At 36.5% G+C, this 26251-nt stretch overlaps 1 protein-coding gene across 2 annotated transcripts in view; it reads right to left on the bottom strand.

Annotated features, from left to right (window-relative positions):
• Nucleotides 1–1123: 1123 nt before the first annotated feature.
• Nucleotides 1124–26251, bottom strand: part of mslna (mesothelin a) — a 32142-nt gene continuing 7014 nt past the window's right edge. The window contains exons 12-56 of one of the 2 annotated variants that reach the window (XM_018738620.2): nucleotides 26075–26146; nucleotides 25700–25962; nucleotides 25358–25448; nucleotides 24182–24325; nucleotides 23815–24017; nucleotides 23367–23470; nucleotides 23117–23235; nucleotides 22262–22435; nucleotides 21250–21281; nucleotides 20605–20702; nucleotides 19623–19636; nucleotides 19340–19361; nucleotides 19203–19230; nucleotides 19017–19101; nucleotides 15522–15668; nucleotides 15083–15294; nucleotides 14828–14928; nucleotides 14574–14692; nucleotides 13803–13958; nucleotides 13232–13446; nucleotides 12908–12993; nucleotides 11620–11747; nucleotides 11378–11503; nucleotides 11099–11286; nucleotides 10888–10979; nucleotides 9983–10110; nucleotides 9527–9651; nucleotides 9116–9233; nucleotides 8771–8980; nucleotides 8218–8388; nucleotides 7949–8098; nucleotides 7613–7662; nucleotides 7385–7514; nucleotides 7215–7297; nucleotides 6976–7102; nucleotides 6644–6834; nucleotides 5520–5610; nucleotides 5307–5430; nucleotides 4534–4715; nucleotides 4269–4424; nucleotides 3541–3677; nucleotides 2729–2862; nucleotides 2464–2558; nucleotides 2117–2381; nucleotides 1124–1269 (exon numbers count right to left, since the gene is read on the bottom strand). In XM_018738620.2, coding sequence (XP_018594136.2) covers nucleotides 1163–1269; nucleotides 2117–2381; nucleotides 2464–2558; nucleotides 2729–2862; nucleotides 3541–3677; nucleotides 4269–4424; nucleotides 4534–4715; nucleotides 5307–5430; nucleotides 5520–5610; nucleotides 6644–6834; nucleotides 6976–7102; nucleotides 7215–7297; nucleotides 7385–7514; nucleotides 7613–7662; nucleotides 7949–8098; nucleotides 8218–8388; nucleotides 8771–8980; nucleotides 9116–9233; nucleotides 9527–9651; nucleotides 9983–10110; nucleotides 10888–10979; nucleotides 11099–11286; nucleotides 11378–11503; nucleotides 11620–11747; nucleotides 12908–12993; nucleotides 13232–13446; nucleotides 13803–13958; nucleotides 14574–14692; nucleotides 14828–14928; nucleotides 15083–15294; nucleotides 15522–15668; nucleotides 19017–19101; nucleotides 19203–19230; nucleotides 19340–19361; nucleotides 19623–19636; nucleotides 20605–20702; nucleotides 21250–21281; nucleotides 22262–22435; nucleotides 23117–23235; nucleotides 23367–23470; nucleotides 23815–24017; nucleotides 24182–24325; nucleotides 25358–25448; nucleotides 25700–25962; nucleotides 26075–26146 — 5793 coding nt within the window. In that variant the 3' untranslated portion in view covers nucleotides 1124–1162. Of the gene's footprint in view, nucleotides 1270–2116; nucleotides 2382–2463; nucleotides 2559–2728; nucleotides 2863–3540; nucleotides 3678–4268; nucleotides 4425–4533; nucleotides 4716–5306; nucleotides 5431–5519; nucleotides 5611–6643; nucleotides 6835–6975; nucleotides 7103–7214; nucleotides 7298–7384; nucleotides 7515–7612; nucleotides 7663–7948; nucleotides 8099–8217; nucleotides 8389–8770; nucleotides 8981–9115; nucleotides 9234–9526; nucleotides 9652–9982; nucleotides 10111–10887; nucleotides 10980–11098; nucleotides 11287–11377; nucleotides 11504–11619; nucleotides 11748–12907; nucleotides 12994–13231; nucleotides 13447–13802; nucleotides 13959–14573; nucleotides 14693–14827; nucleotides 14929–15082; nucleotides 15295–15521; nucleotides 15669–19016; nucleotides 19102–19202; nucleotides 19231–19339; nucleotides 19362–19622; nucleotides 19637–20604; nucleotides 20703–21249; nucleotides 21282–22261; nucleotides 22436–23116; nucleotides 23236–23366; nucleotides 23471–23814; nucleotides 24018–24181; nucleotides 24326–25357; nucleotides 25449–25699; nucleotides 25963–26074; nucleotides 26147–26251 lie in introns of those variants that run through there. The other variant, XM_018738630.2, reaches the window with a different exon arrangement.

The raw sequence follows: 26251 nt of genomic DNA, 5'->3' as shown, positions 1-26251 counted from the left end.
AATCTGAAATCAGATCAGTGACTTTATAGTACTCAGGAAAAATGCCTGATATCTATAGTCCACATTGGTGAAAGGGAAAATACTTAACACTTTAGGTTTGAACATTTGCTTTATTTACTCAGTCACACAGTGGTAGAATTTGTACAGATTGTTCAACGTGAATGACAAATTCATAATCATTTTTTTTCATTTGGTGTCTGGAGGGCCTGAAAAATTGTGCACATCTTAGTAGATGGAAAAGATATAGACATTTTCATTACGGGATGAAAAGGTGATTACTCTATGTAGTATGACATTAACCCGGAAGACAGAGCTAATCAAGTGAACACCAGTTTTACTTTATGGAGTTTTAAGACTAAAATAAAATGGCAATGGCAGATTTTAAAGTGTATACTCATTGTGTTGCGACACTCTGTATTACTGCAATATAGTATATCTAAAGAAGTTTACCAGTTATTCTCATGTCTGTTCTTGTCTGTGCCTTTTTCAAAATATCAGTGGTAATGTCAGGAATCAGTGCATAATGATACTGTAAGTGTAGGAAAAAAGCTTTGACAATTTCAGTTTAGAAGAATAGAATATTTCCATGAGTGCCATGTGTCTCTCACATAAATGGGTTCCAGTGTCTTCGAATAATTGATATTATCACTATAGGAAGCAAGTTACTGTAATGAAGAGAATTTGTTAGAATTCCAAGGAAATTTGGATCTATGTGTTCTATAGTAATAGGTAAGTAATGAAGTGAAATGAGATGACAACAGTAATTTTAAGTAGTAATTATAATTTATAATACTTGCATATACTGCTATTACGATTATTCAGTGTAACCATTGCAGAATTATGACAAACTTTTTTTTCTAGTTTTGTTATAAGCAATCAAAACCATTTTTTTTTTTTAAAACAAAATGGTGATCTTAGGTAACAGATCTCTTCAAGAACTACTATGATTTCTCACAAACTACATTTTATGATTTTGCTACTCACTAAAATCAGTGAAGAGTTTTTCCTGTATTTATGGAGAAATCTGTATGATCATAAATACATAAGCTAAAAAAACTACATAAGAAATCACCATGAAAGTAAAGCAAGAAAGAGTTAAACTTTTCAACAGAGACAGATAATTATATTTTTGTAATCATTTAAATACTATATATCCTGTTTGTTAAATCATGGTAGTACCCTGGAGTGCAGTAAGAAAGACAAGCAAAGTAAATGGTAGAACAGGATTTCCTGTTGTTGGTTGTTGGCCATTGGTTGTTTGTCCAGCACCTGGAAAACAGTTTGAAAATGTGAATTATTTCACCTTTCTCTGGATATGTTAATATATTACTAATCCTCACAGCTTCGTATACAAGTATGTATATGTGTAATTTTACATGTTTCACAAGAAATTCAGGGTTGGAATGGGGAGATTGATGGAATTTTTTTATAAAATATCTTGCACTATAAATTTCGCAATTTTCACAATTTTTCAGTCTGTTTATCCAAACACTATCTAACTGTAATGCATTATCAGTTTCCATTTATAATGTGCATAGAATAAAACATGATGAGATAATCACCACCATCATACGTAATATTGTAATTTCATAATGTAATGAATAAATGTAAATGTTTTGTACTCTACCAGTTCTGTATGCAGCTACCCATATATAATGTATGTTGGCTAAAAAAGTGCCATTACACAAACTGATTGTACTTTTATAATCAAGTGCATCTGTAGAAAGAAAAGCGTTTGCTCTATTCAAATTACCTGCCTGTATAAATGTGAATGTAATCAAACTTCATTTTGATGTTTTGTTTCAAATATCACTGAGAAATTGAATGAAATGTGTCGTAGCTTTGAAATTTCTGCATAGCATTTCAGCAGTGAGAGCTGTGAGAATTGATTTTGAAATTCATGTATTAATTTAAGAGATTTTCCCTTTCAGGAGACTGAGTTCTAAAGCCCAGATCACAATATTAGTGTGACCTGTTTAGTGGGAACATGTCCAAACTTCATATTCTGTGAATATTTATGTGACATCTATGATAATATAGTACGTATGTCATATATTCATGTGGCACCTCTGCCCTATAACTGAACCCAGTTGATAGCTGCAATAAACCACATTACCAGATGTGGTGGGTGTCTTTGTGGTGGGTGTCGCTGTCATCACTGTTGACACTATTGTTGCCACTGTCGTTCCAGTGCTGTTTTGTAGTCCTGGTACGGTTGTTGTGAGATCCGCTCTTCCCCCAATGAGATTCAAACCGAGAGTATCGAGCACGGACTTGTATTGAGTTGCAGTCCAGTTTTGTATCACAGTCACGTTCTCGTAGGTCTTCAGATCAGCTAAGTTGTTACCCAGAAGGCCTTTTACATCACTCACTGTAAGAGCCTGCAAATTTGTAAAACACATTAAGTTAGAGTGTATTTCACTTCCTCAGACACAGACGGGGCATTCTGATTTTTGCACTTACCATTATAACATTTGGATCCAAACTTGCAAAAGTTGGGATGTCCATGCTAACATTTGATGTAGATAAAAGCTTTACATAGGATAAAGGTGCACCACCTGCAAAGTTCCAACAGTATCAGACGATGAGAAAAATTATGATCTCGGAGTTTGACAGAGTCATGAGTCAATGATCTGTTGGTAGTACTCTAAATTAAGTCCATCAGTCTTTCATTTTCACAAAGAAGAACTTTATGAGGCACAGTGCTATATGTCGAGGCCATACTCACCTATGTATGGCTGTATGAGCTGGTAACTTGTCAGTGAGATGTTGGTTGGACTTGAGAAAAAACTATTGGCTATAGTGAAAAGTATTACCTTGTTGCTAGTAGAGCAGTTTGATACATCCAAAACATCTGCATATCTGGCAGTGTAAAGGTAAGTAAAAATGTTGTCAAGATCTTATTAAAGCTTGATCATTCAATTTTCTATAAAACTGATTTCTATAAAGCACTCTTCTCAACAAAGTGCTGTATGACATGGAACAAAAAATCATCTGGATAAGTCATAACACACAAAATGACCAATGACTTTCTGTTAGTACACACTAAAATTATGTAACAAAACTCAACTGCGTAGTAGAAAGTGACATGCTGTGGAAACCTTAAGTCTCAATGTTTTTTTTTTTTAAATTCTCCTTATTTTTTATGTTGATATGTCTTGTTACGCTTATCTTTAAATCATACATTTTTCTTATTCTCTTTCAGTTGCAAAAAAAAATGTACTTAGTCATTAACACTAGACACAATAAGATGAAAGCATATTGTGCAGTTTGCTAATTTACTGATCTGATGTATCATCTGGAAACTGAGGAAAGGAAAACAAAAAAAAACTCCCAGGCTGAGGAACTCTGAGAAAAATAAACCTTTGCGTGTCCAACTGCTAGTGGTTTCCCAACTTTCTTGGGTATTGTAGTGCATTAAAGATTACTTTAATATGCAACTTACTTATCTTCTTTTCTAAGTTGATTATGTTTTGTAACATTATCCAAAGTAAGGCTTCTAACAGTATGGCAGCTGTGTTACTGTCTGACAGTTCTTACCGAAGGCTGCTAGAGCTGATAGTATTGAGAACGCTGGCGTTGAGAGCACACAGGTTCACCCCTCCGATTGAGTTCAGCTCAGCCGTCCCCAGAGTGTTTCCTTTTGTGCTCAAGTATTTTGTAATGATGAGGTTACTCTAGGAGAAGAAATGGACACATAAAAATACTGCTAAAACATGCAGCACCAACAAGTCACTTTGTTAGTGTATCAATGTTTTAGTAGTTTTTTCCAGTTTATTGTTCATAACTTTTTTCCAGTTTTAGAGAGACAATTAAGGAATTCAGTGGGCTAAATATGTCTAGTAACCCTTGTGTGTGATGAGGCAACAGGTGTAATAGTTGTGCAATATTCTAGCAAGTGTAATATGTTATAGTGACATTTTGCGTTATATATGAGTTCGACATTGTATGTTCATTATAAATGTTTTTTTCCCTCCTTATGTCTTTGTGTTTCCACTTTATGTGCAATATGTTACTGCATCTGTAGGAAGAAGTGTTTGCTAAATGAACACAGAAATCAGACAAAGTTCAGTCATATTGTTTTGTATTATACTGTGATTGTATCATGATCACCCAGTGATGGACTGGCCTTCTGTCCAGGGTGTACCCTGCCTTATACCCAATGCTTCCAGGATAGGTTTCAAAGCATTGTGTTTGAATATTGGACATGTGGTTGAAGAAAATGAGGTAAGGGGGTTTAAAAAAAAAAAAAAAGATTTTATTTTAACCTGATCTGGTGTCCATTTTCCATCAGAAGAGGACATCAATGCAGCCAGAGTGTCAATCTTGGTGATGTTCCACTTGTTTATGTCAGCCAGAGATGCCACACGAGAAATTGACCCCAGCTGCTGAACCTGTTCATCTGCAATACTTGAATTGTATGCCTGAGGGGGGAGAAATTAGCTATAATATAGCTTTAGCTATATTACTCCGTGTTTTTGGAAATCTAAACATGTTACATGAAATTAAATTTTTTTTTGTTTGCAACTATACCTGATTTAATTTGTTCAAAATAATTGTCAGAAACCCATCATCAACAACTTTATCAGCAAAGGCTGCTAGGTTTGCCTTTACAACATCAGCAGTAAGACAGGCGTTGAACTGGATAGCGTCATATCCGAAGGGAAACGCTTCGTCGCTTATAGTCACTGCCGTAATATTGCCAGTGGTGCAGCCTGAAACAAAGGCAGCAATAAGAGGTTATTTTACACCAATGTGAGTTCTACTTATGACAATATCACTTTGTGTTTCCATACTTTTTTAGATATTTTTAATTTCAAGTCATTTTAAATAAGTGAATCTGCTTCAGTTTTTTTTTTTTTTTTTTTTTTCCTCCACATTTTTCAGTCTGTCTTGGTTGTTGCATTGTTTTCAAAGCCTGTACTCAATATATGCCTTTACTGGCTCACCTAGAGTGCAGTATCGTCAAAAATCTAAAACCTTTTCATCATTATTAAAATACATTTGAAAAAATTTTAGATAGATGTTAATGTTGTAGTGCCACTGATAGGGTCCAAATTGTGTGCTGTAAAATAGTTTTCTGCTTTTCTGGGGCAGCTGACAATGTAGTGGCCTTGGATCTGAGGGTTACAGGTTCAAATCCTGCTGCTGTAGTACGCTTTAACGAGATACTTACCCTAAATTGTTCTAGGAAAATTACCTGCCTGTATAAATGGGCAAATGATTGCAGGTAGCTTACGACTAAGTTGCCTTGGCAAAAAGTCAGTTAAGTGAATACATTTTCTGTGAAATACCCCTGTACAGACCTGTTGCACGTTTTACTCGGGAGGCCTTGTTACATGCAGTGAAAAGTTGTTTTAGTTGCGTCTTATTGGTGTTTCTCTGTCGCAAATTTTTCATGAAAGATTTCAGGAACGTTCTTTTATCTGACTGTATAGAAAAACAAAAAGTGAAGAAATTATGACATTCTAAGAAGTAACGAGGTAAACAAAAAAATGAAATAATTAACTGCAATGTACAGTTTTGAAATAGCCCCAGAAGTTGCTTGTTAAGTACAGCGGAAGAATGCCAAGGTCTTGCAGGGTCTTTATGTTCCACGTCGAAGGATCCCTAAGAAAAAGACATCAGTTTCACTTAGTGAATAATGAACACACTGTTCATAGTAGGAAATACACTTTAAACTGGTATGTTCTCATTAACACATTTTCCAGAAGATAAATTTCTCAAAGAAATTACAGAACACATGATACAAGTATAGTCCTTCCTCATGGAATTTATTAACGATATCAACAGTTTTCAATTATTGTAACTATTCAAAACACATAGGCTTCTGTGACCGGTGTCAACTGACTGGGGTTCTAAGTCTTCTGGACACGGTCTCAGCCAGAAGACTTAGAACCCCAGTCTAGTGTAACTATTTACTTTTCTAAAATTTCTGTTTTTAGTACAGTGAAAGCAGTAAGTGTTTAACTACTGAGCTGATAGGGGACCACGAAGTGGACCCAAACAGGAGTGTGGGACTGCCTTGGTTCAGCTCTTCAACAGTGTTTACAATGCATTGGTAATTACATAATAAATTATTAAAAATTAAATTAATTTAATATTACTAATATTTTCTTTAAAATTTTTCATTTTAATGTAACTCAAAGTCAATTAAAATGTGCAAGTGTTAGAGTAGCTTTTACTTATTGCGATTACATCCAATATTTTTTTACAGAATCTAATGAATAAATTGAAGGAAGTATGTATTTCATTTTTATTTGTTGTATCTGAAAAGTGACTTTGGAGGTACAAAGTATTCCTGGCCAGTGGTGTCTGTCTGTAATGGGTGAGTCACTGTACTCAGAATATATGATAATGATATTAGTAGCAGAGGACAACAGTGTGACGTAAGTGCAAGTACCGTAAGTTTGGAAGAGTGTTCAACAGTTCTAAAAAAAAATATTCTGAAGTAATATTTATTTGCAGTGTGCTGTTTGGCTGTTACCGGTGGAATCTGGCTGAGGTTTGTTTGTGCAGAATCAAACGAAAAATTTTCACGGTTCTGTAAATTGTATGCGTCTCTTGGGAAAAGTCGAAAGGTGCGAAATGCTACTTTAGGTCTTTTTAATACAGGAATTGTGAAAACAACATGTTTACATACCCGTATTTGGTGGCTCCATTAAACAGGAGTGTCTCCATTGCTGTGACCTGTTGACTAGTGAAGCTTTTGCAGTTTTTCAGATTCTCCAGGATCAGTGGATCAGAATTTGCAATGTAGGACCCATCAAGTATGCAAACCATGTTTCCTAAAATCTCCATGTTTGTACTGTTTATTTTTGTCCCAGTGATACCCTAGAATACATTCCATTGTTACAATGTATACTTTTATAAATTTTGTAAAACATCTTATGTGTATCTTATTTTTTTCTGTTATATGTAATATTAGTGATTATAATTGCATAGTACAGTTATGTGTAAGACCATACTACTCACCAGGCAGCTTTTTGCATTCTGTAGTAATGCATCTTTCTTATAAGATAGTGCATCTGATATGACATCAAAGTTTGCTGCTCCCACCTCAACAAAATATGAGCTGCAGTTGGCTTGCACTAGTTCATAGCTGGGGAAGGAAATAAGTATTTTCTTAATTTTTTCTACAGAGCTACTGGGAAAAATTGTGGTGTTAAAGCTCATATTGTTCATTCTTTAAATATCTATTATATGGAACTCACTTGTAATACAGCAGTATGTCAGATGGATATTGTGTGAAGGCACTTGCATTGCCATCTTTGATACAGTTATACATGCAGGTCAACTAAAAAAAAAAAAAAACAACAAACTAAATGCTTCTTACTTTCTATTACTCTTTAAATTAAAAACAATGCAGTCCCAGCATACTCACCTGGGTTTCCTGAAGAACTATTTTCTTCTCACCATTATTGCGACACGCCTTGATAAGATTTATTACTTTATTTTTTGTGAAAGCCTGCACTCGACTGCATGTAAATCCTTGTAGCACATCTGCTGAAATGCTAGAAGATATCAGTAAATATTGTTTTTAAAAAACAGTTTAAACATGATTGTTAATCATAATTGGTACACATTCTTTATAAAGGAACATAAAACTTACTTATTAGGGTCACTCATTGCATCTGCTACTGTGTGAAAGAACAGAACTGCCTGTAAATTACAAAAAGGAGACAAGTTTAGTTTTCCGTCAATTTGTTAAGCAGCGTGCTGAACATCATTGTAAATGCTTTATTTTCTTTTGATTAACCACTTCTAAACCATTTTAGAATATCTCCGCTACTGCGTTGACTGGCTGCCTGCATTGACTATCATTATGATAGCTTCAAATTACAATTTTTTTTAATAAATTATTGTAAATGAAACAATCATTCAAGAAATTTCATTGTGTACTCACTTTGTAAAACCAAAATTTGAAATTACAGAATTCTTCAATTACCTGTTCAGGCTTCCATTTCTTCGTATTTATTCTCTGTATTGTAACAGTGTCTGAAGTGAAATTTGTTAATAAAGATCTTGAAATTTCATCTGCCATGGCATCTGGGACATTGATTAACAGAGCCTGTGGGGCACTGTTGACAGTGATAATCTTCCAAAAAAAAAAAAAAGCAAACATTAAGTCACAGTCTAAAAGTGAGAAACTGCTGAAATGATTTTTAATGAAACATGAATTGTAAACTATAATCTTTTTGTTTCACACACACATACCTGGTTAATAAAAGTGTACTTTGTGTTTGGGGGGGCATTCAAAATGTTGATAATGAACGATGCATTTTTGGATATTTGCAGAAGCTGAGAAGGATCAGTGTGAGTAAAAACTGTTGAGGGCACTCCCACAACAAGCGTTCCTAGCTCCAGAAGTTCCACACTGTTGTTCAGCTAATGTAAAATAATTTTTGAATCAATTGTGAGACAGCAAACAGAACTACAGCTATTATGAAGTAATATGCAGCTATTTTAAATGTTAATGATTTTTTCTAGTTTCTACATTTATATAAGAAATTAATTCAGCTACAACTCTTTTCATACTGAATATATTATGCTAAATTTTGTAATGTACTCTACTACATTATTTATAAGCAGCAACTTCTATTTTACAGTGCATACTGTATATATACTTATAGAGCTTAATGTTTTACAAAATGAATTCAAGTAAAGTCATTACTACCATTGCGGAACTTACAAACTATCTGTCAGATTATATGTGCTCTTAGAATTATGGCTTTAAAGTAAAAAATTCAATACAAATATGGAAACATACTTGAAGACCCCCTGAAGCCAGAACTTGTATGATGGCTATCAGTTGCCCCAGGTCCCAGCCATTCACTGTACGTAGTATTGGAAGGGATGAAATGATCACAGATGGAGGAGCTGTTATAATCTGGTCAGTGGTCAGTCCTGAACATTCTTGGCCCAGTGATGTGATTGCAGCTACACTTATTTCAAGGTCTCCAGCCAAGGCTGCAGTAATCTGAAAAGCAATATTCCTGATTTAACTATAGTAAGATACATGCCATGCAACTGTTTTGGAACTATACATCAGAACAAAAAAAATGAAAAACAATACCACCTAAACTGGATTGTAAATATTTTGCCATTTGCTTACCTGAGGGTCGACTTCAGTACATACGTGGCTTATGTTTCTGAGAACAGTCATAGCCTCTTCATTGTTCAGTTGTGTGTATGATGAGCCTGGGGCACTACAGCGGAACTCCATTGGAAGTCTGGAGTGGTGAAACATAAAATGTACATGTTTTTGGATGAAACTTAAGAGTAATTTTTGACTGTAATCAAAGGATTGCACAATAGATTACCTTAACTAATAGGAGCATTTTCATCATAGTAAGAATTTACTGTGGTCTATTGTATTGTATAATTTATTTGCCTTATTAACAGGTTTTGGCCTTTGTGTTGTCTGCGTTCATCAAAGGTGTAAAAATCCTAGAATATACGGCATACAGGAATATAGGAAAATATTCTTTGGGCTTCAGAATGTACCAGTGCTTGGAACACTTACAGCAAAGGGTCAAAATTAGGGTCCTGTAAGTAAATGAGTTCTGTGTAAAATGATGAGATGTTCTGTTGAAAACCAGTTTGATTGAAGAGATGGATGTTTGCAAGGTTTGGGGCAAAGACCTGAAGCTGTTCCAAAAAAAAAAAAAAAAAAAAATTAGTTTCACATGTTTACATCAGAACTAATTTAAATTTTTCTATCTGTTATATAATCAAAATAATAATTTCAGCAGTGTCCAGCTCTGAAAGACATGTATGTTTTTGCTGGCTTTTATTTTGTTCGTGACTTGCCAATTTTTTTTTAAATTTATTATTTAGCACATATATGCGCCTCTGGTGTAATAACTTTAGTCTAGGGTTGGGATGTGAATAAAATCAGGGTCTATAAATGTCACTTGAGCATGTACAATTAATGAAATTTACCCTAAAACCTTGATTTTGAACAAGAATGTTAATATACCTGTGTAGAACCGAATGAGTTGAGGTCATCCAGAGTGGTGAAGTTGATGAACTCGCCGATGTAGTCAACAAACCAAGCAGTGGAGTTCAGGTCAGGATTTGTAGCGTTGTAGCATTTGGGTTTTGTTCCTTGAAGAACCAATAAACTTCAAGGTAAAGATACTTCAGAGAAAACATTTAGAATCAACAAGAAATTGAACAGATAGGAGTTTGTAAAGCAGGAAAAGTTGCCAAAAATGTCTAGGTGAACGATTTATTATTAGCAGCAAGGGTTTATGCATTTAATCTACAGTTCTTTTGTATAAAAACAGCAGCACTGTATGAGAATTTTTTTTAAGAAATCTTACAGAAATTATATATATCCGATATTACACGAGAGCATACCTCTAATTCGAAGAACACATTGTTGTTACGAATATCAGGTAAAGCCAGCATAGCTGATTAAAATTTGAAATGTGGTCTTAAGGAAGTAATCCAGTTCACCAATTACAGTGAAGCTGGACATTCTAAACCTTTGAGTGCTTTCTATTTTTGAAATGCTTTCTATTTTTTAACTGCAGTAGTTTTGTTACTGCTCCACCTTGTGATGTGCTGCTTGTGCATTTCTTTTGCAGGGTATATTTTTGATTTATATTCGTGTCCTCTTTTAGTCCCTCTTGCTCTCAGTTGCACCCTGAACATATGCATATTTAGATTGTCTATATATTGTCTTCTGTGTGTCTCAAGTGTTCTAGTTATCAATATAAACAAAATCTATGAATTGTACAATTAAAGTATAAGGACAAAGTATCATGACACATTCATTTTAAATCTGACACCATGAATAATGCTACGAAATTCGACAATATATACATTAGCTGAGGTTTCCAATGGCACTTTTCAAATGTGCTGTACATGAAGACTCACCAGTGCTGAGGTAGTCCTTAATGGTAGTGTAAACATTGCCCTTATTGAAGTTCATGTTGCTGTAGTTGTAACCATTTCCAAGAACAAAAACGCTACAAAAGAAAAAACAGTAGAATTTTTTTTTCTTTCTTTCCGTTCCTCCCCCCCCAGCAAGAACATAAAAACAGCTCGCAGTGCTTTGTTTAGGTAAATATTTGACCGCAATACTTACAATTTCTGAAATGACAGGCAGCTGGCACTGAGAAGTTTGGGAGAGCCGATGAGGTCCTTGTTGAGAAATTTCATGTACTGGCTCAAGCTGTTAAACCATACTTCCACGTCAGTCTTGGTTTTACTGCTTAGGGCCATTGGCCAGACACAAGGCAAGATTTGTTGCCTCAGGCTATCAGAGACATTTTCCTGTTGAGGAAAAAAGTAAACTATATGTGACTGTGTTCAGTTTATAAAGACACATCAGTAATGCATCCGTTATTCGGAATAAAGCGTGCACCTTCTCCAAGAAATCAGGAGTACTGAAGTAATAATTAAAAATGGTGCAGAGCTGTGAGCTGTTGTCAACAATGTTCGGCCGACTGAGGAGGCTGCCAAGGTCAGATGGTGACATGGAGTTGATCAGCTGCAAGGAAAAAATAACACATGCAAGATGAAGATGCAAGAACAACCTAATTCTATCATTTTAAGTAATATCAGTCTAACATCTAAAAACAAACTTCCTCATCAGTGTTAACTTACCATTGATTTTTCAGTGTCTGGCACCAATGAGAGGAATGTAGATAAGTTTGGGAACTGGAATCCAAGGAAGGAGCTCTCCATGAACGAATAGAAACTGTTGTTTTGATAGCAGCGAATTGGACTTGGTTCTGAGAGGAATAAAATTAAATTCAATTTAAAAAAAAAAAAAAAAAAGGGCACACTTGCAGTTAGTGCTGGTTAATGGTCGGATCAGTAGGCAATAATGTAACCCATTTTGTAAGAGCCTGCTATGGAAATTATTGAAAAGCCTTCAGATACACAATAAATGACTGATATTTTGCCAAGCCTGGAATCTGCAGGCTTCTCAAGTTTTCTTATTCAAATAATTTAGTTGACTGTCAAGTGGTCCTAAAATTTCACAGCAAAATGTACAACGGAAAATTTATCAGATACATTATCAAAAAATTAAATGTTTTATGCTATTTCTATTTTATTTTTTCTAAACAAATATAGTCATATCCAAGATACGTCCATTCAGGTTGTGACAATTAACTTTATGAGGAGTTTAATACCACAACTTTGGCCTAAGAGGCATTTCATGGGATTTACAATGACCAAATTTACAATGTGTCGACCTCTTGACAGCTGTGCGGTGTGAGACTGGAGCTGCCATGTCATCATGTTTGCAGTTGCAGTCTGGCTCATGCTGCGTTATAAACCTCCATTCCCTCTAGTTGTCTAGTTTCATCTGTTAATCATCTTGGTAATCCTGGCCCCATTTAGACTATAAAAACCATGTCAACTTGTTCGATGAGTGAATTCATTACTGTTGTTTTCATATGTTTTTTTTTGTGTGTTAACTTTTTTAATAAAAGGTTGAATTACTACATAAATATTGAGAATATGTGTGTATATTTTATGTTTAAATATACAGTATGTAATAGAGTTGAGAAAGTACAGGTAATGACAGTATTAATTAATGAAGGTAAACCTCTTTATACTGTGACAGTAAATAATAGCTATTAAAATGATTGTCTATTATGGAATTTGGTAATATTAGCATAAATGGATGTAATTTTTGGGGCTCAGGAACACATACAAGTTAATATTGAAGCTAATGGTAAATTTCTGCTTTCTGAGACTGACAGTGACAGTTTCTGTGGCTATATTCATTATTTAGCGTGGTTTCTTGGACCTTATTGTTTTAAGCTACTGACTGTCATGGACCATAATATATTTTGTAACACAGTAAATACAAATATTTTGTACATTTACTAAATTTATAGTATATTTATCCGGTGTCAGAAATCCAAAGCCTTTTTGGTACCTTTCAGTAACGTCACTATATTACTGTAGATTTTCTTTTGTGTGTCATCTGACAGCGTGGACTGGATGGAGTACAGCAGCTCAACTCTGAAAATTGGAGTAGAAGGCAATCAGCATAATATAGGACTGTATATGGAAAAATACATTTAGATTTTTTAATACATATTCAATATTAAAATAACTTTACAAACAAAAAAGGGCATTGTTTTATTCCTTAACAGTAAATATCTCTAGAAGGCTGGGAAAAATGACACAAATGACATATGGCCAAGTAGTTTTGGTAATTTGACATATTAAGGGGAAAGAGATGAAAAGCTGATCTTACGCTTGTTGTACGGTTGTACAGCTCCTATTCTGCACTGTGGTAAAGTAGGGTTCTATGTAATCCACTGACATGTTTATTAACAATGGTCTGAGTCTCAGCTGCAGCCACAGCAGAACCTCGGTGTCACTGACAGATGGTTCTGAAAGGTTTGCTCTCATAAACGCTTGCTGGAGCATTGCAGACCGCACAGAAGGTGGAATTCTATTTTCTTCACCCTGAAAAAGAGTCAAGGAAATTTCACAAATGGTGAACAGTTTCTGATAAGGAATTTTCTTATTGTAGAAGTCTGGCAAATAAACTTTTAAATTACATGACAATGAATAGGCTACCATCAAGATAGTTTAATTCTAAACCCCATACATTCAATAATTCATATTAGAATGGTATACAAATTGAAGCTTTTGCTTTATTGCTTTTTCATATTTTTTTCTATGTTGCTGTTACATTTCTAAATAGCTAGCATTCACCTGCATTTGGTGAGGTTATGCAGCCAGGAAATGGAGTTTACATTTTCTCAGTTAGTCCTAGCAATTACGATAGTATGTTTTATAATGTCATGTTTATATCTCACCTGAATAGCGCTGGAGAATTGATCAAAAAAAATGTGTAGTTCAGCATTACTTATATGACCCATTAGATTATTGGCATCTTCGGAACTGGTCAGCTGTCCAGGAGTATAGGCAACTTCTGCCAACTGGCTCACTGACAGAAGAGGCAGAGCATCCATCTAAGGATTACAAAGAGATATTTGATAGGTTGATTACATTAAGATTAATAAATTTAGGTGATGCTTTTGTCTGAAGCATGTTACAATATTTATATGTACAGTACATTTAGCTTATGCTCCAAAACGGCTTATGATAAAGTATTTAGATATTTTCCCATGTAGACAGCTAATTTTAGTGGAGCAATTCAGGATAAGTACCTTGCTCTAGGTTACTATAGCTAGAGCTGAGAATCGAACCTGCAATCTTTAGATCCAAAAGCAGTAGCTCTAATCACTATGCTACCAGCTGCCCTGTGCTTTTATGCTAAGATGTGCTTAGCTATTTTCACATTTTTTTTCTGTAGCAATTCAGGTTAAGTGCTTTATTCAAAGGTATTACAGCAGCAGCATGGATTTGGATCCAACTCTTTTGTTTACAAGGTGATAACTCTAACCACTATACGACTCGCTGCCAAATACATAATTATTTTTTCTATTCAATAATTTGGAAAGAAAATTTTGCACATTGTTTAAATGTTTCAGACTGAAAAAAACATTTCTTTGTATTATTCAGAAAAAAAGTTTTCAAAGTTTACCGCAGAAAAGTTGCTATTCAGGTACTCATTAAGGACTTACTGGTGAGAAGTGTTCGTTCAGAGCCAAAAGGTCAGTGAGGGGGGCGATGACGGAAAAGTTTCCGAAGTTTTTGAGCAGCCAATCCATACTATCGTTTGTATTTGAGAGGCAGGCAAGATCTGATGGGTAAACAGAAATACAGACTACTGAGTCAAAACACTACCAGTTAGGTTATCAAAACAAGTATATTTATTATTTACATAAAAATATTAAAATCATTAATTTTATTTTTGATTAAACAGACTAGTTTCTACCTGTTGTGTTCTTGGACAGGAATGGATATATTAAATATGTATAGACCGAAGTTTTTGTCCACGGGTCCATGTTAAGAAACTCATTGTTGAACTCCTTTAACCTAAAAAAAAAAAAAAAGATTATTCAAGTAAGAAAGATGATAGGTTTGAAATAATGTTTCCAACTCTAAATCTATGATTTCAGATGTCCACTGAAGTCCCACTGTATGACCCATAATGACGAATATAAGGTTGACAAAACCTCTCCATACGTACACATTCTGATATATCTCACAGGTGATGTTTTTGTTGCTGAGACAGCTCAAAAATTCTCCAGATGCAGATGACAAAAATGGTCTTAAATTTCCATGAAACCAGTAGTTTGTAAAATTTACATCCATCAGTTGTTCTCCGCTGAAAATGTTTATTCTGATGTCTCCAATTACGTCAAGGATGTCAGACATGACTGGCTTGCTGATGTTCATAGACTATGAAAGCATAAAAACATTAAATGATAAACCTCAGAAAACGGCTTATTTTCACAAATTTAAATAATTAATTTTTACATAGACATAATTTTCTATAAACATGCAGATAACATGTTATTTTTAATACATTAATTTACTGAAAAGGAAACACCTGTAAAATGTATTTCTTAGGCTGGTTTTTGCTTTACCAGCGGGCTCTGAGTAATAAAAATAAAAAAGTGATTTACCATGTTTGAGAAGATACTGAGGGCTTTGTCCAGGACTCCACTGACTTTTGTGAAGAATAGTTTCCAAGTCTCTTTGAAGGAGGTGCTATTGTCAGTTAGTTTGCATTTCAGCAGGCTGGCCAGGTTTTCTGGTGTGATTTCTGAAATCTTTGCAAACATAAAATGTTCCATTATTGCAAAACACAACAATAAAAATAATAATAAAGTTCAACAATTTCAAGGGGGTATTCAATTAGCAAGATTATGTAATAGCCTCAGAAAACGTTTTCTCGAAGGTTCTGCCGTTAAAGCAATAAATCACGCTCAACTTATCTGCTTCATATCTGCTTATTTGAGTTCTGAATAGTATTTTGACTTATGTAGGCAGACAATTTTTAAGCAAATCACTGTGCAGTTTAATTTCAACCACTGCCTAGCAGTCTTACTAGTGCTGAAAGTTACCATAAATATGGTGCCATTAACACAAAAAATGAATGATCGTAGCAGTGGGTATATTTTTTCCCTCCTTGGGTTTTATAATTTTTCTTTTTGTTGGACATGGCTTGTGTGTTTACATTAACGCGGAATGGTGCAAGAACTCAGTGCTAATTTCTAGTTACTGCTCATCGCTGGTGGAGTTTCTGAATGTTAGATACGGACTATTCTATTTACCACGCAAATTCACCGCTTTTCTTGTAATTGGAGTGTACGTTCCCCCCAGCTGAACTGCAGAACATACATCCTGTTGGACTGTTTATTGTCGCTGGAAATCTCAACCATGCAGATCTCAAGTTGATGCTCCCTAAATTCCATAAGCATGTGGACTTTGCAAAGAGAAGGTCGAATGCGCTGGATCTTGTTTACACAAACATCCCTGGCGCATACCGGGCAGAGCCCTGCCCTCACCTTGGCTACTCAAACCACATGTCTGTTATGCTACTCCCAGCATACAGACCCTCATCAGACATGCCAAACTGGTTCTGAAGCAGGTGAAAACTGGCCAGCAGGAGCCATCTCTGCACTTCAAGACTGTTTTGAACACACTAACTGGCACGTGTTCAGGGAGGCTGCAACCGAGGGCGACTCCACCAACTTGGAGGAATACATGTCATCAGTGACCAGCTATATCAGCATGTGCATCGATGATGTCACAAAGTCCATCATTACACGCCCCAGACAGAAACCGTGGATGACCGTGCAGGTGCATGTGCTGCTGAAGACCCTAGATTCCGCCGTCAGGGCAGGTGGCAAGGCAGCCTTAAAAACAGCGAGGGCCAGACTGTCCCGGACCATCAGAGAGGCAAAGTGTGCACGCGGCCAGAGAATCCACAACCATTTCCTGAACAGCGGTTACACACGGCCCATGTGGAAGTGCATCCAGGCCATCAAAAACTACAGGGCAACATCCCCTGCCTGCGACAGTGAGGCCTCCCTTCCAGATGCGCTGAACAACTTCTCCGCTCGGTTTGAGGCACAGAATAACGTGGCGGCAAGGAAGACCACCCTTCCTTCCTATGACCAGGTGCTGTGCCTTACCATGGCTGATGTAAGGAAAACTGTACATAGAGTAAACCCATGAAAGGCTGCTGGACCAAACATCATTCCTGGCAGAGTGCATAGAGGACGTGCAGACCAGCTTGCAGATGTTCTCACCGACATATTCAACATTTTCCTGAGCAGTGCCGTCATTCCAACGTGCTTCAAGACCACCACCATCGTCTCTGTGCTGAAGAAATCTTCAGTGTCCTGCCTCAATGACTACCGTGCCGTCGCACTCACAAGTGCTTCAGGAGGCTTGTAATGAGGCACGTCAAGACCCTGCTGCCCCCCTCGCTGGACCCCCTGCAGTTTATGTATCGTTCCAAGTGCTCAACAGATGACACCATTGCGATTATCCTCCATCTGGCCCTCACACATCTGGACAAAAATGACACGTATGTTCGAATAATGTTCATAGACTTCAGTTCAGCATTCAGTGCGATCGTTCCTCAGCACCTGATTGGAAAGCTGACCCTGCTAGGCCTGAACACCACTCTCTGCAACTGGATCCCAGACTTCCTGACCGGGAGACCTCAGTCAGTCTGGATCAGGAACAACATCTCCAACGCCACCACACTGAGCACTGGGGCTCCCCAGGACTGTGCTCAGTCCACTGCTGTTCACTCTGCTGACTCACGACTGTGTAGCAATGCACAGCTTGAACCACATCAAGTTTGCCGATGACACGACCGTGGTGTCTCATCAGCAAGATCGACAAGTCGGCTTACAGAGAAGAGGTGCAGCGGCTTACGGACTGGTGCAGAGCCAACAGCATGTCCCTGAACGTGGACAAGAAAAAAGAAATATGATTGTTGACTTCAGGAGAGCACGGAGCGACCACTCTCCACTGAACATCAACGGCTCCATCCGTGGAGATCGTCAAGAGCACCAAATTCCATTGTTGTTCACCTGGCGGAGAACCTCACTTGGTCCCTCAACATCAGCTCCGTAGCCAAGAAAGCCCAGCAGCATCTCTACTTTCTGCGTAAGTTGAGAAAGGCACGTCTCCCACCACCCATCCTCACCACATGTTACAGAGATACTATTGAGAGCATTCTGAGCAGCTGCATCACTGCCTGGTTTAGTAATTGTACTGTTTTGGATCACAAGACCCTACAGCGGTTAGCGAGGACAGCTGAGAAGGTCATCACGGTATCTGTTCCCTCCATCATGGACATTTACACCACACGCTGCATCTGCAAAACCACCAGCAGTGCAGATGACACCACACACCGTTCAGACAAACTCTTCACCTTCCTGCCACCTGGCAAGAGGTACCAAAGCATTCTGGCCCTCATGGTCAGACTGTGTAACAGTTTCTTCCCCCAAGCCATCAGACTCCTTAGTACTCAGGGACTGGACTGACACTGGCACTATTGTCCTGTCTTAGTAATTGCTGTAATATCTAGCACTGTTTGCACAAGTCTTGCACATGTGCACTTTACATACAGTAATATGTGTTGTTTTATGTAGCACGAGCAGAACGTTGTTTTGTTTCACTGTGTACTGTTGTATATGGTTGAAATGGCAGTAAGGCCTCTGACTCTTGATTCTTGTTCAGATTTGCAGAACTAACTAACAGCTTGTCCTAGTGTGTATCCTAATGATTCGGATCTCATTCCAGAATTATGGATTGTTAGGCCAGGTAGGGTACATGAAGGTTGGAACTCTAATCTTTTGTATGAGATGCAGCTGAGTGCACGTTCGCTCACATAGTCACACGCTAAGGGTAATGTAATCGGGGAGGAGTGGCGTGTTTGGGTTTTATCACTTTTTAGATGTCTTAACCAGTGAATAACGTTTTTAGTTTTCACCAAGTAACTGAATTAAATAGCTCTCTGAAATACCACCTCACCATAGTAAATAATAATGAAGTCATAATGATAATATTCATTGTAAGCAAAATGTATACGTCATTGAATATATTACTTCATGAAAGAGAGACAAAAATGTTTTAAACAGTATAGTATATCTTACCGACGCACATGCGTACTGTTCAATGCTGAAATTACAGAGCGTATTTGTGCTGCCCCCAGTGTTCAGGAATAGTTGCAGTTTAGTGCTGTATTATAATGTGAAAGAAATGTTAAAATCAAAGTTTTCTGAATGGCAAAACAAATTTTCCAGTTTAGCAATTTTTTTATTATGAACTATTCTACCCACCTGTTAACTCCAGTACAAACTCTTGTCTCTGAAAAAAGAGTCAAGCAGAATATAAGCATTACTGTGTATTAACTGACTGAGTGTAATGGTTTTCATAGTAAATAAATTGGAAAAACCCATTACAGATATTTACTTACCATTAACTGGTATGGTAAGACACTGAATAAAAGAAAGAAAATGCTAGTTACTCTCTAGAACTATGTCACTGCGTTTTAGTTATGGGAACTTATTTAAGAAGTTTAATATCACATTAATTTTTAGTTTTTTTTGCACTCATTGTGACTTATTGGTAAAACAGACATTTTTTGATTTACAGACATTTTCAGATTCAAATTGATTTCATAAGCTGAGGAGCAGTAGGCAAAACTGTCTAAAACAGTAAATACAATATGTTTTAATAAGAAGGAGTTTGAGGCTTACCGCAGGAATGCAACCTGTAGAAAACACAGCCAAAATGGGGTAAATATAAGTATGGAACTGTAGAATAATTAATTTACAAATTGTTATATTAGTTCTCATTTTGCATGAGCATATTCTCAGAAACAAGGCTGATTGTTCTCAACTTTGATTCCCAGTCTGTGAAGCTGAATTTAGTTTACAGCTTTTTCTTGAGTGACCAAGGTTTAGCAGTTATCTGATTAGCAAATGCATATTATTCATTATTTTATCAGGTGATAATTGTTTATGTGCAAAATTTAAAATTTGTTTTTTTTTTAATGCATATTATGAAACATGGGCATAGTCAAAAGACTGATATACCAAAAAGGTGACCAGATACTGTACTTAAAATCTTGTACACTTATATCCAATTGACTAGTCCTAATTTATTTTTGAAAAAGAACCAAATGGGGGAAAAACAGAGAAACTTATTCTTGGTTCACTTATTTTGGAGATACAATCTATAAACCCATTATGCTAACCTTGGATGTTTTGGATATTGCGCTACATTCCATTTTGTATCTCCCTGTTCTTACCCTTTGTGATGCACTTTGAGCACAGTCAAACATAGTCATCTAACCATAACATGACTTTAAAGGGTGAAACTCAGCCTTTCTCATTTCTTTCTGTCCGGTTTCATGCACAGCCTACTAGAAATTTTCCACCATTACCACACCCAGAACAATCTGTTGCCAGCACTGCTGACATGTTTGCTGTCATATCAGAAAGTGCAGCCAACTTGTCTATCAAATGATGTTGCCTTTCAGAATATAGTAGTATGATAGTAGGCTTCTTTTAAAAAGTATGTCAAGTATATACAGCACAATAAGTGCATAATTTAAATGTCACGTATTACAAAGTTGTATCGTCATACAGTACGTATGAAATCTCTGCAGAGAACAATTTCCTTTTGTTAACATTTAAGGAAAACATCTACGATACAAAAATATATGTAGAGTCGTACCTGTGGGAGCTCTCCACATTAGCTCAGTTAAGGTGGACCAAATTACTGGCTCAATGTCCCTTGGCACACTTGACAATGCCTGGTTAAGATTGTTGAAGCTGAGAAAGAAAACAAATTTTCTGTGACTTCTAACCCTTTACAGATGATGATGAAAATGATAATATAATGATGAATATTATTCCCCCTTGGTCACTGAGTTCACACACCCACATTTTCAGAACCACTTGTCCCATACGGGGTCACGGAGCCTACCCGGCAACACAGGGCATAAGGCCGGAGGGGGAGGGGACACACCCAGGACGGGACACCAGTCCGTCACAAGGCACCCTAAGCAGGACTCGAACCCCAGACCCACCGGACAGCAGGACTGTGGTCCAACCCACCGCACCACCCTCCACTGAGCTCACAATCAGTCTATATTTTATTATGATTTAGCTGGTTCCTTTGTCTTAATGTATTTTTTTTATGGATGATTTTAAGTACTTTGATCAAAGGTATTACAGTAGGATGTGGAACTACAGATTACAAATCAGTGACTCTATTGCATTACCCACTGCCCATTTAAATAAACATTAAGTAGTTTATTTGTACATAGCTTCAATACATTTAATTAACTTAAATATACTCATATGTAATGTAACTTACATGAGTTGATTGGTGTCACAGCTGATAGTCATCTAGAAATGGAAAATTATTTACATTACTTCATTGTACTGATGCTTTTCTCCACAGCAACATTCACTGTTCAGCTGTTTACAGTTATGTAGTCATCTGTACAGCTGGGTAATTTTTACTGGAGAAATTTAGGGTAAGTACCTTATTCAGAGGTATAACATTTGAAGGTGAGACTTGAACCTGTGACTTTGGGGTCTAAAGGCAGCAGCTCAACCACTACACTAGCAGCTGCCCCAAGGAGTTTTAAATTCAATATTATAAAATATTTTAGTTACGTATAATGGAATATATTTGTTACATGTATAGACATTACAAGAGGGGGTGGGAGTAGAGCAAATTTATTTGGGTGCGCCAATATTTGCGCACCCATTCCTTGGTTTATGAACTTAATGAATTCCTAGAAATCTGTTTTGATTGAACATATATCTATGCATGCACGCATGCATTTATGTATAGTGAAGACAAAGTGTATTAAACAAAAAAGTTAAATATTAAAGGAAGAAGAAATATTAACATATTATTCATATTTTCTAATAATTGATCACTCACTCTCATTAATTGCCTATCCTGGTTAGGGTTGCAGAGACCTTGAGTCTATCCTAGAATCACTGGACAATAAATTAGGAAAGATATACCCTGGATAGGATGGGGCTGTCTCACACACAGTTACACACCCATTCACACTATGGGTATTTTACTTTTACCAATTCAAAACAGGGAACTGACTGAAGAGGTTGCTAAAATTTGCCTGAAATGCCAACAGAAGTATATGTGCCAGGGAAAATATTGATGATAAATCACATTTAAATGTATAAATACAATGGGTTTGCATAAATGAAAATCTAAACGTTCTCAAATCAAGGTACAGATGTTTTTTTCTTTCCTTTTTTTTAAACTGCAATGAGCACTACTGCACTTTTTTAAATCCCTAATAGGTGCTGTGCAACTATTTAAATGTGTTAAATCTTACTGAGGTTTTTACCTCTGTGGACAACATAGCAAGGAAATTCAAAACTTCATTAAGATTTCTTTCCCGGGGAGATTCCAGCAAGTAGTTGAAAACTGCGTTGATGACGTTTTTGTCTGCTGGTCCAGTCAAGGGCAATAGAATCATTTCTGCCATCTGCTTTGGTGTGAGAATTTCCAGGGCTTCCAACTGAATGTAAAATGAATGAAAGATTGTATTAATGAAAGCAAAATTGTTATAGTTAATTTTATAATAGGGAATCAAATATCACTGTACCCTGGGTGTTGTTCCTTTGTATTTCCAGTATGAAGGACGTTTTATAGACTTTTATAGACCACTCAGCACTGAAGTAACAATTATGTACAACCTGTAACAATTAGGTAATCTTTACGCAGCTACTCCTGTAATGTAACATAAATGTTTATATGTATCTTTAACAAAAAAACTAGGAAGGTGATCAGGAATCCTTGATATTCGGATAAAGTTTTATGGAGCTACTTGTATGATGTACATTGGTTCATATGGTGGAAAGAAACTAACTGTACTTAAGAATCACGTGTCTGCAACAATGTCTCTCTTCTTGCTAATGTAATGCACACATTGTATTTTCTGTGAGATGTACTGTACATCGCTTTGGAGAAAAGTGTCTGCTAAACGAATAAATGTAAATGTATGTACAATTAAAAATGTACCAGGGCTAAATGAATGCTAACATTGCTAATGCTATGAAGAATGTGTCAGCCTTTGAATGTTGTCTGGTATCTGTACCAACCTGACTTATCCATGCTTTACTGTCAGAAATGCTGTTTTTCTCTTACTGGGATTACCCACGCAACTATTTATTTTATTTATGTATTTTCAAATACATACCGCTGAGAAATTTGTGTACATGTCAAAAAAGTCATGTACAGGCACAAAGACTGAAAATTTCCCAAAATTTTTTATCAACCAGTCCAGGCTGTTGTTTGTTTGGGAAATGCAGCTTGGATCTAAAATTAAGAACAAAAAACTTTTGTATTAAACGGGGAAATCATAAGTTCCAAAGGAAAACTGAGTCTAAAATTTTGAAAATTACACATATACTCCCAACATACATGACTAAAGATGGATTTTTAAGTACCTGAAGTGTTGTAATGTGACAAAAACGGATGAATGAAGTAGGTATAGACTGATAGCTGTCGTCTTCCATTCATCAGTGATATATTATCACTCAGGTCCAGTACACTGAGAGAAAGAATGGAAAAGATCTCAGTTTGTAGATACATGGGTGTTGGATTTCGGATACAGTGGTAAGTCTTATTATACGTCACAGTTATTGCTTATCTTCACAAATATTGGCAGTTATAGCTTTGTAGAGTGGATTATATTTTAGTTGAACTTTAATATGCATTTCTTCACAGTGTATAAAGAACTACAACTACAACTACAAATGACAAAATAAACATGCTATGAATATACACAGCTGCTGTCCTGCACAGCATAGAAACCCATATGGGTAGTGCAGGTAGCCGGGTGACTTTCAATTAGTCCCAAGCTGTGCAAGACAGTGTATATCTGTGCATACATACAGGGCTTGAAAAGTTTCACAGGTGAAGTTCTTGGTGCTGAGACAGAGAAGGAACTCGTTAGATACTGATGGTAAAAGCGGCTTGAGCTTGATCTGGAACCAGAGTCTAATGAAGGAGACGTCTTGAAGGTTTTCTTCAGTGAAGCTGTCTGTCTGGAGCCATCCAAAGACATCTACAATGTGGGGCTCGGCACTGTTGAAATTCTGTAATGGAATTTGAAAATGACACTTAAGATGTGTGGATGTTTTATGACACCTTCATTAACATATTCCCCATACATATAATTTATGTGTCTTGTGCTGCTTACTCAGTGCATTTATACTTCTCAGGTTTTACACTGTTCAAAAGAGAAAATAGTAGAACATACCAGTGAGGAATAGTCTTGTATCATTGAGTTAAGGACCGCCGAGAGTTCAGTAAGTAACGCAATTATATTTTCTTCTGTGAGGCTCAGATCAGCATGAGTGATACATCTTAACATGCGAGTCAAATTTGCAAGAGCATTGGGCATCTAAAATGAAGAAGAAAACAAGATATAAATAACAGAAATTAAAGTATAAGTAACATTTAGATACCCTTTAATTAAATGTGATGTTCCTCAAAACTTTGCTGTGTATATCATGATTTATTATGAAAAAAATGACATCATCCTTGACAATGCAACCCCCCTCAAGACTTGCTGCCTGACCTTGCTTAGCTATTTAGGTAAGAATGTATTAGCAGGGTGGTTACTTGTGGGTTGGGCAGATGAGTGTATGAAACAGGTTTGCTGATGAAATGGAAAAATGCAGGGCCTCATGGTGTCCTGGAGACATGGCATGTGTTGTGGGACATTTATAATGGCGAAATAATCTAAATGTCAAGATTGTGCAATGACTAGAAACCTGTGATATTTGTTATTGCTGTGATGTAACAGGTCACTAACTGAAATACTCTGCCTCTGTCTGTTATGACAGAAAAATTAATTGAGCAGCTACCGTATAGAACGTTGTTGTACTGCAACACCTTGAAGTCACATATACCAGTTAAAAAATTCAACTGTAGTTAAATAATTTTAAAGGGAGTTTACACCTAAATATGTGTCTTGTGATAATGTTCATGTAATACTGAAGTTTCCAAAGTGTCATATTTAAGGCTAAGAATACACACACACACACACTCTGTCCGAACTGCTTGGCCCATATGGAGTCGTGGGGAGCCAGAGTCTAACCTGGCAACACAGGGCATAAGGCTGGATGGGGAGGGGACACACCCAGGACGGGACGCCAGTCCGCCGCAAGGCACCCCAAGCGGGACTTGAACCCCAGACCCACCAGAGAGCAGGACCCGGTTCAACCCACTGCGCCGCCGTGCCCCCCTCAGGCTAAGAATAACAAAACCTTTTTTGAAAATGTATAAAAGGTGGAGGTGGAGGAACACTGGAAACTGTCCAACATTTTTTGACCCATTGAAGTGGTGACAGGGTGAGTAGCTCATATAACATTAACAGAAAATGTGTTAATTAGAAATAGACACGTAATAATGTCGAAAAAAACAGACTTACTGAGCAGATGGTTTCCTGTGAATCTTTCAGCGTAATAGTACAAACATCTGGGGGACCAGAGACTTGGGGATCAATGTCATTATTTAAAGAGCTGCAGAAACAAGGTGAGCATAACTTTAAGAAATACTTTATGGAACAGAGTATATGTTTATACTTTTTTATACAGTGTATACTTTTATTTGGTCAGATATTTATTCTCTTCCTTCTGTAACTTCTGAAATTCTGTGAATTATTTACTCATTATTGTGCTTAACAATGCAAATATAAATAAATGTATAAATCAATATGTATATGTGTTTAATCAATATACTTATGTGTACTAAATAAATGTATTATACTCACAAGAGGTGGTGGAAAACGGCAGTCAGATTGTTAGGGATTTCTGTTTGATTTACAGGTAGGAATCGTTTTAGCACAGGTACCACTACATGTTGGAACCAGTCATTAATGTTTGTTATGTCAAAGTTGTCTATTAATACAGCTGAGGTGGGCAAAATGTCATTCCCAGCTGACACGTTTTCAGCGAAGTGCCCAGCAAGTTCCGATAAGGTCCAGTTCAGGAGAGCTTGGGTTAGTGTGGTGCTCTTCATGGCTGTCAAATTTCCCTGAGGAGGGGAAAAATCAATCTGGTATGTTTATGCTGATCATAAGATACCTGCTAATAATAATAATAATAATAATAATGATAATGATAATGATAAAAACAATACACAGTACCTTAGTAAGAGACACAAATTCCTTGACAAAACTTCCCAGTGGTTTCAGGAATTTCAGGAACCCATTAAAGGTCTGCAAAAAATAATACTCTGAAGTATATATATATTTTTTTTACTGGAATTAGAGCTTGACTGAAAAAGTTATGTCCATCAGCAATGAGTACATCTGTTTTGATTT

Source organism: Scleropages formosus, chromosome 20, assembly GCF_900964775.1.
Source record: "Scleropages formosus chromosome 20, fSclFor1.1, whole genome shotgun sequence".
NCBI classification, from domain to species: domain Eukaryota; kingdom Metazoa; phylum Chordata; class Actinopteri; order Osteoglossiformes; family Osteoglossidae; genus Scleropages; species Scleropages formosus.
The sequence above is the reverse complement of the archived record's forward strand: the minus strand, read 5'-3'. Positions and strand labels throughout refer to the sequence as shown.